This window comes from Enhydra lutris, unplaced genomic scaffold (genome assembly GCF_002288905.1).
Source record: "Enhydra lutris kenyoni isolate GAN:26980312 unplaced genomic scaffold, ASM228890v2 scaffoldscaffold5, whole genome shotgun sequence".
NCBI classification, from domain to species: Eukaryota; Metazoa; Chordata; class Mammalia; order Carnivora; family Mustelidae; genus Enhydra; species Enhydra lutris.
In genome coordinates, this window is record NW_019154089.1 from 10,883,038 (window position 1) to 10,898,201 (window position 15,164).

At 35.8% G+C, this 15,164-nt stretch overlaps 1 protein-coding gene across 1 annotated transcript in view; it reads right to left on the minus strand.

Annotated features, from left to right (window-relative positions):
* Positions 1-210: 210 nt before the first annotated feature.
* LOC111141247 (solute carrier family 27 member 6) overlaps positions 211-15,164 on the minus strand; it is a 69,421-nt gene continuing 54,467 nt past the window's right edge. The window contains exons 6-10 of the mRNA XM_022493680.1: positions 11,091-11,181; positions 7,636-7,834; positions 6,504-6,601; positions 4,836-4,966; positions 211-749 (exon numbers count right to left, since the gene is read on the minus strand). Of these exons, the coding sequence (XP_022349388.1) occupies positions 573-749; positions 4,836-4,966; positions 6,504-6,601; positions 7,636-7,834; positions 11,091-11,181 (696 nt within the window). The 3' untranslated portion in view covers positions 211-572. The remainder of the gene's footprint in view (positions 750-4,835; positions 4,967-6,503; positions 6,602-7,635; positions 7,835-11,090; positions 11,182-15,164) is intronic.

Below are 15,164 nucleotides of genomic sequence, written 5' to 3' on the forward strand. Positions count from 1 at the left end.
CCAAAAATTCCTAAATGTTTAGGGCTTACTGGTTTTCTTGGTTTGCTGTAAAACACTTCTGTATTTCTTCTATCATCAGAATGTGAGTTCAATAAGGGAGACAGGAATGTATGCATGAGTTCAGTCAGCTTCCTTGGACTAGAAGTTTACAGTTAAAACATCAGAACAGAACCTCAAAACACATATTAATGAAGATGATTTTATTGAGTTATAGGGCAGGGTGCATAAGAATAAAACATTTGAGCAAAATTTAACCATTTACTCAAAACTAGAAACTTTAAATAGTAAAAAGTACATTTGTAGTAAGTTTCTAAATTTTTAACTACTGATTATTTAGAATCTTTATGACTGAAGCAAATATTTAGTTATGCAGTGAACCCCCAGATAGATAAAACAAATAATCAACTAAAGTTTGTTATGGTCTAAAACAAATGAAAGTTCCTACTTAGCAAAAAGTTGTTGCATATTAAGAAAACACAGCATATGTTAATATCCTCCTCCCATATCGTGTTAAAGAATCAGACACTTTCACTTCTCCTAAGAAAACATGAAAATCCCATGTGTAAAAATTCTTAAAGTTTGACCTTCCCTAACACTATTTGATCATAAAGTTCTTTGGTCAGTGGAACATAAGATTTTTTCAAGTTATCCATGAAATAAAGTGGGTCAGAAATTTTCAATGGACTAAATCCTTCTTCCATCAATTGAAACTTCTGTAGTTTGAATGTCCCTGTTGTTTCCATCTTCTCCTACAAAGCAATTGTCAGGATTAGTGGAATCATTTAATATTATCTAAAATCTATAAACGGAATAGTCAATAATAAGATAGACTGTAATATTTAATTATAACACTTTTATATTCAGTGACAATCTATTTACTACTAATAATTTAACATCAGAAATTTTAAAAAATGCCCTCTAGAACAGTGGAATTTTTAGCTTGATTTACCTCTGAACTTTATTTAATATAGAAGAATTATGAAAATTGTCAAAAACTAATTACAACCAACTATAGAAGCGTCTAAAATACATAGGCTTATTTCTTTAATTCACTGTCAACACAACAACATGTACAGGAAATGCTATTAGACACCAAGAAGATAAAACCTATGAAAGAGAACATTCCATTCCATAAGGCCAAATACTATAAAAACCAGAAGGAGTAAAAGATGATCTAAATCCTGGGTTCTCAAACTGTGCACTGAGGTGCTCTGTGGTACTTCTGTGAAATTCCAGTGTCTCTAAGGTGTATTTTAAATTTTCCAGGTAAACCCAGTGATATCTGTTGGTCACTGCTTGCTAACTACTAGCTCAAGGTAGTTCATACTTCCAATATTAGTTTGTGACACATTCTTTTCAACGATGCCATATCTTTGTGAAACAGGGTTTTCAGTGGTTGCTGTGATAAAAGGCAAGTACAGCTCCAAATCAATGTGGGACAAGGAATTAGGCTCTCCCTGTACAGTCCAATCTAATTCCAAGGTTTGAGGAGTTGTACAATGCCCAATTTACATCTCTCTGGTAGTTGTGGTTGCCTAAAAATAAGAGTATTTTTTAGCTTTCAATTTATATACACTATTTTTCCAAAGAGCAATTAATTTGTTAGACCTAAAAACTTAATGAATTTCTTTTGACCTAAATACTGAAAAAAAGAAAATTTAGGTATTTGGTGAATCCCAAATGCCAGGAAATACTGAGACTCTAGAGATGCCATGAATCTAGAAAGTTTAAGAAGCTCTCTGCTTTAAGGGATTTAAGAGATAAAGTGTATCTCTCTGTGACAACTTCAGGCATGGAGAAGTAACCGGCTTTAAGTCAGATGACACAGAGAGGTCTTTATAAGGTTCTATGAGTCACCTAGCCATTTTTATTCATCCTTCTGGACTAATGCAAGACTCAAGTTCTCTCTGCACCTCCTTCCCTGATCTCATCCTTTCTATCCCACCTTCTTCCCAACACTGTCATCACAGAATTAGATCTGACTGTGTGGAAACACATACTCTTTTTCTCATTTTTAGAAAATTAAAAACTCCCCGTATGTATACAATTGATATTCTGCCTTAAACACACACACACACACACACACACACACACACACACACACACACACACACACACACAGCTCTAGCGGCACCTGGGTAGCTCAGTTGGTTGAGCTCCAAACTCTTTGATTTTGTCTCAGGGTCCTGGCATCTGGCCCCATCAGCTCCACAATCAGCACAGAGTCTGCATGGGATGCTTCTCTCCCTCTGCCCTTCTTCCTACTCCACTTTTGTGCTCTCTCCCCACCTCTCTCTATACTATGTAAATAAATAAAATCTAAATAAACAAACAAAAAACCCCAGCTCTATAATACGCTGGGTGTATTTCTACAGGTAAGGTAATTTTTCTTTAGTAATAAAAACTATTAGGTAATGGTTTAATAAGATCTCATCTAATTATAATATTTTAATTAACATTATTCTTATTCTAACTAATAAAGAATATCAAAATTTTTAACTGCTATAAATAACATTTTGTAGAGCATCTTTATATATAACATTTGTTCAGCTTTGATTACTTTTTAAGGATACATTTCTGGAAATGAAATTACTAAGTCAAAACATATGTAAATTCTAAGAGCCTAATTATATATATACCAACTTGTTTTCTAGTGAGGTTATAACAGTTTGTGTTTCCACAAGCAGAATGAAAGGATCAATTTAATTTCATCCCACCCATACTAAGTAATATCACATTAATTTTTTTTTTTTTTTTTGTAAATTTAGGGTGCCTGGGTGGCTCAGGCAGTTAAGTCTCTCTCTCTTTTTTAATGTTATATTAGTCGCCATATAGTACCTCATTAGTTTCTGATGTAGTGTTCCAAGATTCATTGTTTACGTATAACTCCCAGTGCTCCAAGTGTCTGACTCTTAATTTTGGCTCAGGTCATGATCTCAGTGTCCTTGGAGGGAGCCCCACACAGGGCTCTGGGCCCAGGGTGAGTCTTCCTGAGGATTCTCTCTCTCCCTTTGCCCTTTCTCTGCCCACCCCCAGAATAAATAAATCTTTTAGAAAAAATTTTTTTGTAAATTTAGTAGCAAAAATAATCATTTTTTAAATTTTTGCTGAATGGATTTTGGTAAGATTTTGATTTTGATAAGATAGTTGTTTTATTTACTTTGTCAGAAGTGACTTAAAGTTTTGTACTGCTTATATCAGATAATTTATTATAATTCATTTGTTAAATAAATATTGTTACTGCCAACTAAGTATGATGCATTGTACTAACTATAGCAAATACTATAATAAATGTAACAGTCACATTTCTATTTCTTTAGGTGTTAAATGATGCTAAAGCATTTTCTAAGTTTGTGTAAGACTGACTTAGATTTCTAGAAAAGTTCTATGCCAAAATATTTCTTCTTCTTAATGAAAGTGAATTTTAAGTTGCCCTAGGGGAAATGTGTTTAAGATATTATTTAAACTACCAACTGTCTACCCAATTAAAATATATTATTTCTAAGGTAGTATGGGGAAATTCAAGAGAGAACTGAATGTGATTATAAAAGGGAGACATGAGACATCCTGTGGTGTCAGAATTGTTCATATCTTGGCTGTAGTCATTGGTGAAGAAGCAATACAGGTGATAAGAGTGTATAGATCTTAATACACACACACACACACACACACACACACACATAGGTAAACACAAAATTTAATAAGATGGGTAGATTGTATCAACATCAATGTCCAGGTTATAACAGTTTTGAAAAATAACACCGCTGGAGGAAATTGAGTAATCGCTACACTAAGGATCTTTCTCTGTGTTATTTCTTCCAATAGCATGACTACAACAATCTCAATAAAAATTTCAATCGAAATGTATTAATTCTGCTTCATACTTCTGCTTACCTTTGGCATTTCAGAGGACCGCTATGAAAATAATCTGAGACAATGCGTACGAAAGCTCTTAAAAATTATGTAAATGAATATTTTAAAAATTATGTAAATGAAATATATATTTATGAGAGTTCAGATATGCATCCCTTTGACCAAGCCATGACAGGGCCATGAAGATTGCTCAGCAAATGCTTGGAAGATGAATATGATGCTATCGATTGTTCCGCTAGGGATCTAAGAGTGATATGATGAATGTATCCAGAAAAGTTTTGTGATTGGATGTTAAGAGATAAGTACTAGCTTTGGGGACACAGTATTAAATACATGAATGGCTGAATAAATGAGTGAGCAAATTCATCCAGTGGCTGAGCAAACTCTTCTTTTTACTGTATTTTATTCTAGCAACCTAACAAGAGAATGCCCACCTCTCAAAACAAATAAACTGAGAATTCCCTAAAAGTATACAGTCCCAGAGGAAGGCTGGACAGAACAAGGGTAAAAATTAAAAGCAGAATTGCTTAAAGCCAATTGCCTTTCCATTCTGCACACATCCTCAGACACCTGGATGTCAGCCTGGTGGAACACAGTTCTAGGCATAGAGCACCAAGTGTCTTCACAAGGCTTGTGTACAATGGAGTTTGGGCTTGCACCATTGCTGAGGTCTTGAGTGAAGAGGAAGAAAGCAAGTCTATAATTAGGACAAAGACAAAGACATCCTAGCATTTCATCAAGTTCCCTTCTATAATTAGGCTTCAAATACGGCATAAATTAGCATCCCAATGCTTTTCATTATTCTTGAGGTTTTCTAATATAAATCAAATGCACATATTATCTAAAAGATAAAATATTATCTTATAAATAAACCATCTCCTGGATTCCTGGTCTTGTAGTTAAGTTGAATCTTTAGTTAAGTAATATTACTTGAATTCTTAAAATTCAAACAGTAGAGTTACCTGAATTCTTAAAAATCGTGGGCAGGCATAAGCTGGTAAGAATGTTACAACTTGTTCATAAACCTTCTCCAAGTCCAGAGACTTATTTGGTTTTAAAGTAATAGAAGCCATTCCTGCTTTTCCTTCATAATCTGAAAAAAAAGTTTAAAATAGCATTAATTTTACAAGCACTAGGTGATTTTTAAAATGATTCTCTTAATCACATACTAATTATTGCAAATGGGGACATTAATCCTATCACAGCAGTAACAATGCAACAACAGTATAAATGAGTGGATCTCTCCCCGAGCATATGATCGATGTCCCAGAAATAAGTCAGGAAAGGAAAGGATACAGTCTATTCTTGACTGTCGACACTACACAAATGAAATAGATGGAATAGAAAACACCATAAATATCCCCCAGTTTGCATTCTACCACCATTAATATAAAATATTGGGAGGAAACACTTATTTAACGGTGAATATATTCCAGACAAATATCCATGTTAAGAGTCAATACAAAAATTAAAAGGCAACATTGTTTTTAAATTTAAAAACCAGACTGGTATTGAATTCCACAATCACTTAGTGCTTATCATGCCACCTATGGGTTTTTCCAGGGAAACAGTATAGACAACACCCAAGGTCTAGTAGAGTAAACATCCCCTTCCTCTGCTCCTCATTTAAACACTTCCATCCCATTGTCCTGGGCACCTATAAACATTAGTTGGACATTATTTATACTTTTCAAAACAAAACAAAACAGCAAAGGAGAACAGCTATCCTATCATTTCAGTTTGGTAACTTTGCTTTGTCATTTTCACCATCATGAGACAATCCTCATATGCACATTTACAAAGATAAATGAAGCCAAACAAGTTTTTAAATTATTTTTTATAAAGGTTCAACTGAAGGGGCACCTGGGTGGCTCAATGGGTTAAGCATCTGCCTTTGGCTCAGGTCATGATCCCGGGGTCCTGGAATCGAGCTCCGCATAGGGCTCTCTGCTCAGCGGGGAGCCTGCTTCCCTGCCCCTCCCCTCGTTCCCCCCCTCAGCCTGTCTCTCTGCCTACTTGTGATCTCTGTCAAATAAATAAAAATAAAATCTTTAAAAAAGTAAAAATAAAAAGGTTAATAACTAGGGCTCCTCAGTGGCTCAGCTGGTTCAGCAGCTGCTTTTACCTCAGGTCATGATCCTGGGCTCCCTGCTCAGTAGCAAGTCTATTTCTAGCTCTCCCTCTCCCTCTGCCCTCCACCTACTCATGCAAGCTCTCTGTCTCTCAAATAAATAAAATCTTCAAAAAAAAAAGGGATTCAACGTAACCACAAGTCAGTGTTACTAAACATTTAAACTACATGTGTTCCTATTTAGTGGCATGCATAAACTCTAGTCATAAAGGGAACAATAACAGACTATTGAAAAGCTGGAATTATTTTCAAGCAGTGAGTCATGGACCAGAATTTTCAAGCTTTACTTAAAAATACACACATCCATTAAAATTAAGTTGGTTCTGGATGTGACCATTGGCATTTGTTAGCCTGGTCTAGGGCATTACTTGCCAAGACAAGACTAAGATATTTAATATACCAAAAAATGAAATGTCAAATTAGTAAGATCATTACAAAAGTAAAGAAAAGCAACACATTCTATTTTGAGAATTCTTCCAAACCTGAAATATACTCGTACCTGGCACTGTCACCCCATAGACATTTGTCTCCTGTATGAAATCCAACATTCCAATAACGTCAGCAACCTCTGTGGTGGCAACGTTTTCTCCTTTCCACCTAAATGAAAACCAAGTTCCAATGAATGTACCTCTGTCTAAAGAAGTAGGTACCCAGTTTTAGCTTCAGTGCCTTGTGTTTGGTTCTGGGCAAGTTCCAAGTAACCAAACACAATGGCAGTTTTTGAAACGAAAGGCATTTCCAAGGAAGCACTTCACTGAGAAGTCAACAAAAGCAGAATCATTGTTTTAATTAAACTTACTGTATCTGTGTTTCATTGGCATAAATCGATTACTATGTTTTTCTACAGTGTGTCATAAAAACAAAGGAATGATAATTCCTCTTTATTTTGAATTGTAATTACAATTAAGTACACAACATTGCCTATCTCTAATGATAGAGTCAGAAAAAAATGAAAGGAAAGTTCCAGTTGTCTCTCAGGGTAGCGACCTTTAATTTCTAGGGGTTAACCCCTTTGGATCCTTTAATACGAATGAATTATGGATTGAGTATATTCAATTAGAATGATTTTATACAAAGTGAGCCCGTAAGTTGGTAGGAGAAGGTTAGGAAGTATGATTCATTTATCCATTCAAACATATTTTTGAAGGTCTCTTGTATGTCCCTCATTATTCCACAGTCATTGAGTAGTAAAGCAAAATCACTGAATAAGCCTAAAATAATCTTAAGGAATTAAGAAGGAAAATGTAAGAAAGGAAAATATTGCTGTTTCATTGTTTTTATCATTCAGTCAAAAATTAGACCAGACTTGACCAAACTGGTTTCTGTTTCAACTCTGCCATTTAAACATCACATCTGTCTACTTATTTTATATTCTTAAAAAAAGGAGCTCACTGATTTGGACCAAAATGATTCATTTAAATAATGATAAAAATTGACATCAACACTTAAATTAGGTTTTAATCTAGAAACAGATGGCCACTGAATTTTTAAATGGGGAGACATTACAGAGGTGAAAGCGCTCTGTCTGCCCCAAAGGTACAGACCATGTGGTCTACAATCTTTCCACAGAGCCTTGCTTGGACATGGTTCACAATTACAGAAGAAGCAGTATGACCCATGCTATTTCGCACCTGAAAGTGTCGCCAATACGGTCCCAGAAATAAAAGAAATTGTCCTGATCTTGCACCATTAAGTCTCCTGTGTTAAAGTAAACATCTCCCTTCTTAAAAACATCACAAAGCAGTTTCTTCTCTGTGTGTTTCTTACTCCCGGCATAACCAAAGAAGGGATTCTTCTTATTCACTCGACAAATGAGCAGCCCAGGTTCTCCTGGGAGAGAAAGGCACTTTTCAGTGATTTGATTAAAATTATTATTACACATATCATGCATGTACTTAGATTATATCTGACTAATACAACCAGTGTTGATATTCTTCCCCTGAACTTGATTTTTATTATATTTGATGTTTACCCTGGATGCCTGCATCCTGCATCCAACACACCCTTTCACAGACTGCTACCAACACAAACCGCTTTGGAAAAACTAGCAAAAAGGAAAGCGAATGCAGGCAAAGGCACATTAAATTTATTTTACATCCTATCCTGGGTGGATAGACCAAAGGCTACCTTTTTTTCAAGTTCCATAGATTTTAACACTGATAATAATGAAACTATATAAATAACCATAATAATAATTTTAATAAGATTATGATAGTAGCAATATTTATCAGGCTTTTTACAATGCAGCAAGCCCCATGAGTCTCTTGCAACATCATCCTATTTATTCTTTACAGAAATCCTTTAAAAATGATAATTAAAATCCTTATTTCACAAGGAAGGAGCCATGGCTCAGAAGGGTCAAGTAAGTTACTGAAGTCCAACAATGTTGAAAGGAATGGACCTAGAACTCAAATTCAAGTCCTTGATTTTGCAACAAGGTTTCTGTTCAATACTATCTCAGATCTAGAAGGTAATAGAAGCTTAAGAAAATGTTTTATTTTATAGGATAAAATATAGGATAAAATATAGGATCCATATAGGATGTTATGTGGAAATCCTCAATGGGCAAGAGATGAGGCATGAAAGTTATTAGTATTCTTTATATGTAGACACATTAATTGAAACAAATTTTCAATCAGATTTACTCAAATTAATCAGGATTTTGCCCAGCAAGCTACAAGATAAAAATCTACTTCTACAAGAAGTGTGGAAGACAAAGGGGAGCAGCAATCACTGTCCCAGAACATCCCAAGGCCATTGTTGACACGATTTGCCCCCCTGTAAACAGAGGCAACATCCACATGACTACTCAGATGGGGTTAATTCCAGAACACTGTAAACCAATTATGTCATTTTAACATTATTCAATGTTCATTGCTCCCACTCCTGCTGGACACCCTGGCTTCCACAGGCACATATGCCATTGGCCAAGCCAGACTTGGCTGGCTACTGTCTCGTTGGCTACTGCAGAGGCCCCTCATTGTCACTATCATCATGGACACCTTCATCATCATTGTCATCACCATTGTTACACTTCCGGAGTGCTTTCTGGGGACCAGTCACTATTCTGAGCACCGTATTTATCTGATTCTCATCACAAACCTGTAACACAGGCCCTCATATCATCTACATTTTACAGTAAAGAAACCAAGAAAGATATAGTAATTTGCCCAATGTCATACAGTTACCAAATATGGGAGGTGGGCTTTGTTGTTGTTGTTTTAAAGCCTCAGGCTCCATGCTGAGATCAAGACTCAGAGGCTTAAATGACTGAGGCACCCGGGTGCCCCTGAGATGGGTTTTTACAAACCAAGTTCATCTGACTCCAAAGCCTGTCCTCCAACACATATTCCTTCAGTTACATTCCCTCTATTGCAGAAATTTCCAAGCCTCTCATCTTCCCCTTAAAATTTATATTCTTTGTTTTTCTTCTTTAAGACACAGGTTGACAGTTTCTTCCCTGACAAATTAATTATTGCAAATGCTTAAAAAGAGCATAGTATTCTTCATCTATCTATTCCAGGCAAATGTATGCAAGACGCAGTATCATTAATGGAAAAAATATTGAGTAATTTATAATAAGAATCACAGAACACTAAAGCAAATGTTTGGGGACAATCTGCTTTTTTTTTTTTTTTTTAAAGATTTACAGATTTATTTATTTATTTTAGAGAGAGAGAGAAAGAGTGCAAGCACAAGTCAGGGGAGGAGTAGACGATGAGGGTGAGCGCGAATCCTCAAGCAGACTCCCACTAAGTGAAGAGCCCAAACAGGGCTCAATCCCAGGATCCTGAGATCATGACCTAAGCCAAAATCCAGTCGGCCGCTTAACCAACTGAGCCATGCAGGTGCCCAGGGACAATCTGCTTTTTTTAAGAAACCCTGAGTTTGTACAAGCAGTTCTGAGACTCAAGTTCCAATGTTGATATTGTCCTAAATCCAATAAATAAAACACACCAGGAGTGTATGGCTGGCTTAGTCAGTAGAGCATGAAACTCTTGATCTTGGGGTTGTGAGTTTGAGCACCATGTTGGGTGCATAGATTCCTTAAAAAAAAAAAAAATCTTAAATAAACAAAACAAAATAAAATACACTAGAAAGGTGTGAATAAACAAAGTTCTTTACAATCTTTTTAGAATTGGCTTTTCTCTTGGACACAGCTTACAGACCTGAATTAGGGGAAGATATTTGATAAATGCTCTTAGGTTTGAAATTTAGAGGACAGGGTGATTTGTTTTTTAATAGACAAGGCTTATATTCTTTCCAAGCTTCCAGCTACCAAAACACACAAACAAGCCAGGTTTGCAACCTTTATCTCCACATTTGAAGTTAAGATTTAAACGAATTCATCTTTGAAATGTAGCCTAAGCATATTCTGAAAAAAGTAAAAAGTAATTTTGGCCTGATTTATCCAGCCTGAATCTCTAAACAAGTCCAAGTGCACATATCTACATTGAAATCTCTAGACTGATCCTATGCAGCAGCAAGTGAATTGTCTGACAAAAAATTATCAGAAACTAGACCTTGGTGGAGGAGGGGAGTGAGATGGAGAAAAGCAGCAGGTAGTTAGCAAACCCATGTCAGGCTCTCTGTAGGACTCTGCATACATCACCTCATTTAATGGTCAACAAGAACCTCACAAAATAAATATTGTCGACTCTACATATAAAGAAAATGAGTCTCAGCTCGAGTGGCCTGCCCAAAGTTGTACATTTTCTAAGGATGAGAGCCCAGATATAAATGTAAGCCTGCCTGACTTTCCACTATACCTAGAGTGGTAACTAAGGCATTCTTTTTTACATTTTATCTTGGTGATAGAGGACACTACTGTTACAACTAGAAGAGTGGATCAGGAAAAAAGGATCCCAGTAATAATCCATTTTAGATTTTAGTAACTGACCATCCGAGTGACCCAATTGAGATCCCTAATACCTAATAATGAAACTATTCTACCTGCATTGAAATTCCAAATAAATCTCATCACATATCTGTAACAGCTATTCTTTCTTCTCTAAATTCAGTAGTAATTAAACAGAAATTCAGAAACTTTTGTCTGAAAAGACATGGTCAAACGCAAGAATCTTACCTTTTTTCACATGAATACACCAGCCCTGTTCATTTCTAATGGGTTCATCTTTCTGAAAATCATACTTTAGTAAGTCATAACTGAAAAGAAGCTGCAAAAATAAAATTCAACAAACAACAAAAACAATAACGAAATATTTATTTGTGCAGTGACACCTACTGGTGGCAGAGTTTATGTTCAGGCAACTGAAATAAAGAATTAGAATGCAGATTTACGAAAAAAAAGTAAACTTTCCTGATAAAACTTAAATACATATTTGAAAATCAAAACTGAAGGCATTAGTAAAGAGCACTTATATGATGGCATTTACTTACATTTCATTTTATGTTGCACATTACCTTAGCAAAACATTAATTTTATTCTTGAATGAGCAGCACCAAACATCTCGGTGCTCAGTCACATACTCTACTAACTCTAGCTAAAAGGAACACTTCCTGCTTTCTTCTTTTTGTAGTCATTCAAAAATATCCCTTCAGGGGCACCTGGGTGGCTAAACTGGTTAAGCATCTGAATTTTGGTTTCAGCTCAGGTCATGATATCTCAGGGTCTTGAGATCCAGCCCCACATGCTTAGGATTCTCTCTCTCCTCTCCCTCTGTCCCTCTGTTCATGCTCTCTCTTTCTCAAATAAATAAATAAATAAAATTTTTAAAAATCCCCTGAAAGTTTTAATAAAACCAAAGTTTCAACTATACGAAGACAAGAATTTCGTTGTCTGTTTTTAATTTACAATCCCTTAAAAAAGGGATCAGATGCTTAATTGACTTTGAACTTTTCCCCAGGCCTTTCACCTTTACATCCCTAAACTAACACTCAGTACTTCTGTGCTGTGAGATAGCAAATTTGTTAGAACATGCTCATCAAGTTGGGAAACAAGCTAGTTGGACATCTCTCCTTGTCCCCAAATATTTCCAGCTACCCTGCACCTGTCATGTCCACCCATCCACTAAGAGGTGATTCTGGGAGGAAAAATTGCAGATTGGTTCAACCCCACCCTTACCTTTTATATATAAGAAAACTGAGGTTTTGCCAATCAATTAAACAAGCTATCTTATTAAGGTGAACTAGAAAACAGTCATCTAAAAATACAGAAAAAATAATAAGGAAGAACACATAGAAGAGAGAAAGACAAAGAGGAGGAGGAACAAAGTGAATAAATATAGAGCAAATAAGTGGGAAAAGATGAATAAAATTAATGGGGTGCCTGGGTAGCTCAGTCGTTGGGTATCTGCCTTCAGCTCGGGTCATGATCCCGGGGTCCTAGGATCAAGCCCTAAGTCAGGCTCCCTGCTCCGTGGGAAGAGGCCTGCTTCTCCCTCTCCCACTCCCCCTGCTTGTGTTCCCTCTCTCGCTGTGTCTCTCTCTGTAAAATAAATAAATGAAATCTTTAAAAAAAACTTTTAATAGACTATATAAAGGAATGCATTTGACAAGCATCATTACAAGTGTGTTTAAATTGATAGGGAGAAAGGTAGGAAACTGAGTAATAAAATAATGTATAAAAATGATACCACATCATTTTAAGTAATGCAATTAATTTAATTCCCTTGAATTTAACCAAAGAAAATAGAACCGAAGTTAAATTATGTGTTTCTTTAGCAAGAGAGAAATCAGTCCCTGCAGCATCAAGAATTTAACCTTAACCCCAGTTTAACCAGGGGTCTGGCTTTCACTCTCAGCTTCTGGGAGATTCTCTCTATGCCTTGCAATGTTATGGTCAACAGGACTCTATGTGTTAGCCTAAGGGCTTTTGGCATCCACATAGTGACAGTATGATTCAGATTGAGTGTCTCTGAGCCACATGAATAACATGATGTTGGGTGGGGACTTTGGGTCTCCCAGCTTGACCTTCTGAGGGATTTGGGAAAGAGGTCAGCCTCACAAGCAACCAAACAGATTTAAATGATGGAGCCGCAAAGAAGACTGCAGACACCAAGGCTGGTGAGCATCCCTAGCTGGCAATACTCTGTGTACATGGTCACATGTCAGTTCCAGGAGAGTAATGCCATCCTGACTCCACATGAAAGGACCCCTAAAAGCCTTGCATTTGGTGCCCTTTTGATTCTGCCCTATTGCTTCTCCCTCCATCTGATTTTAATCCATATCCTAATAATAATAATTACAAGTGTAACAGCTTTTGGTAAATAATAATTAATAATAATTAATAATTAATAATCCTAATAATAATAATAATTACAAGTGTAACAGCTTTTGGTAAATTTTGAGTCCTCAGCAAATCATCAAACCCCAAGTGGGTTGTTGGGACTTCAAAACTGGCAAGTGCTGTGAGAAGTGATGGTGGTCTCATGGAGATTATTGCCTAACTGCACTGCTGGTTAAATTTCCTGGTCCATAAAAATTGCCTACTTTTAAGATAATAAATAAGTTTACAGAAATTTGAAGGCATCTTTTTATTAAATCCTTTTATTTATGTACTTACATAAATATGGGAAGATGAGAAAATTAGTACCTGTATTTCCTCCTCTCCTCCCACCCAATTCCCATCGTAGTTAGTGCTGTATTTTTATATTTTCAGGATTGATACTGCCATCCCATCTATAAACATAATTTGGAGCTCTTCAATCTTCTGTATTTAAATGGATTCAATCAAACCTTTTAACTGAAGGTGATTTCTTCATTTCTAAAATCTGCTTTCTCTTCAGGTTGACTGGATATTTCCACTGAGTGAATTTTATTAAGATGTATGATATTTTTATACATATAGGGGTATTGTATTCTCTGAATTCTTAAAATTTTGAGAACATCTCTTTGTTGCCTTTTTACTCAAAGAACAACTCAGTCAGAAGTAAAATTCTTAGGTGAATACCTTCCTTACTTTTTTATTTTTCCTGGCTTTGAGTGTTTAGTTCTTGTTTTAAGAGATGCCTGAGATGATTCCCATCTTCACCCTACACTTTGTACAACCTTTGTTTTCTCCTTATGGTTCTTTATGTTCAGTAATTTTACCAGTATATATTTATATATTTTACATTTAATTATATATATATGTATATATATGTATATATATATATAATATATATATATAATGTATATTATATATGTATATATATAATTACATATAATTATATATTTTACCAGTATATAATTATACCAGAACATAGTGTGTTCTTTTGCTAAAGATTGAAGTCTTTAAGGAAGTTTTCCTCTATTAGGTTTCAAATAAATTTTTTTCTTTTTGATCTTTTTTTTTCTTGCAGAAACACCAATTAGTGGATGTCAGATGATTGTATATGTTTTCTAAATCAATCTTTCTCATTTATTTTATATTCTTATTTGCTTATTCTTTTTATTGTGTTTGTGTGACTCCTTAATCCCAACCATCTTGCTCCCTAACAATGTTTAGAGCCTGTACTGTGGTGTTCATCTCTGCAATACTTTTATTCTTAGACCCTTTTATTTTTCTCCTTTGAACTGAGTGTGTCTACTTTTCAACTCCTTTTGTTAATTTATATTTCCCTTGTACTTTTGTATCTTTTGAGCTCTTATTTCTTTTTAAAAGATTTTATTTACTTATTTGTCAGGGAAAGAGAGAGAGAGGAGAGAGAGGGAGAGCACAAGCAGAGGGAGCAGCAGGCAGAGGGAGAAGCAGGTGCTCCCGGAGCAGGGAGCCTAATGTGGGACACGATCCCAGGACCCTGAGAGTATGACCTGAGCTGGAGGCAGAGGCTTAAGGGACTGATCCACCCAGGTGTCCCACTGAACTTTTATTTATTTATTTTTAAACACTTTATTTACTTAATTGACAGACAGAGAGGGAACACAAGCAGGGGAAGCAGCAGAGGGAGAGGGAGAAGCAGGCTCCCACTGAGCAAGGAGCTTAAAGAGGGGCTTTGGGCTCCATCCTAGGACCCTAGGATCAAGACCTGAGCCCAAGGCAGAAGCTTAATGACTGAGCCACCCAGGCGCCCCTGAGCTTTTATTTTTAAAGAGAATATTATTATAATTTTTTAATCTATGGGAAATTGTTTTACTAAATATTCTCTGGTCATTTTATAGGGCTTATCATTTTGCTGTGTATTCGTAATTTTTTGTCAGCTACCTTTTATTAAGACTT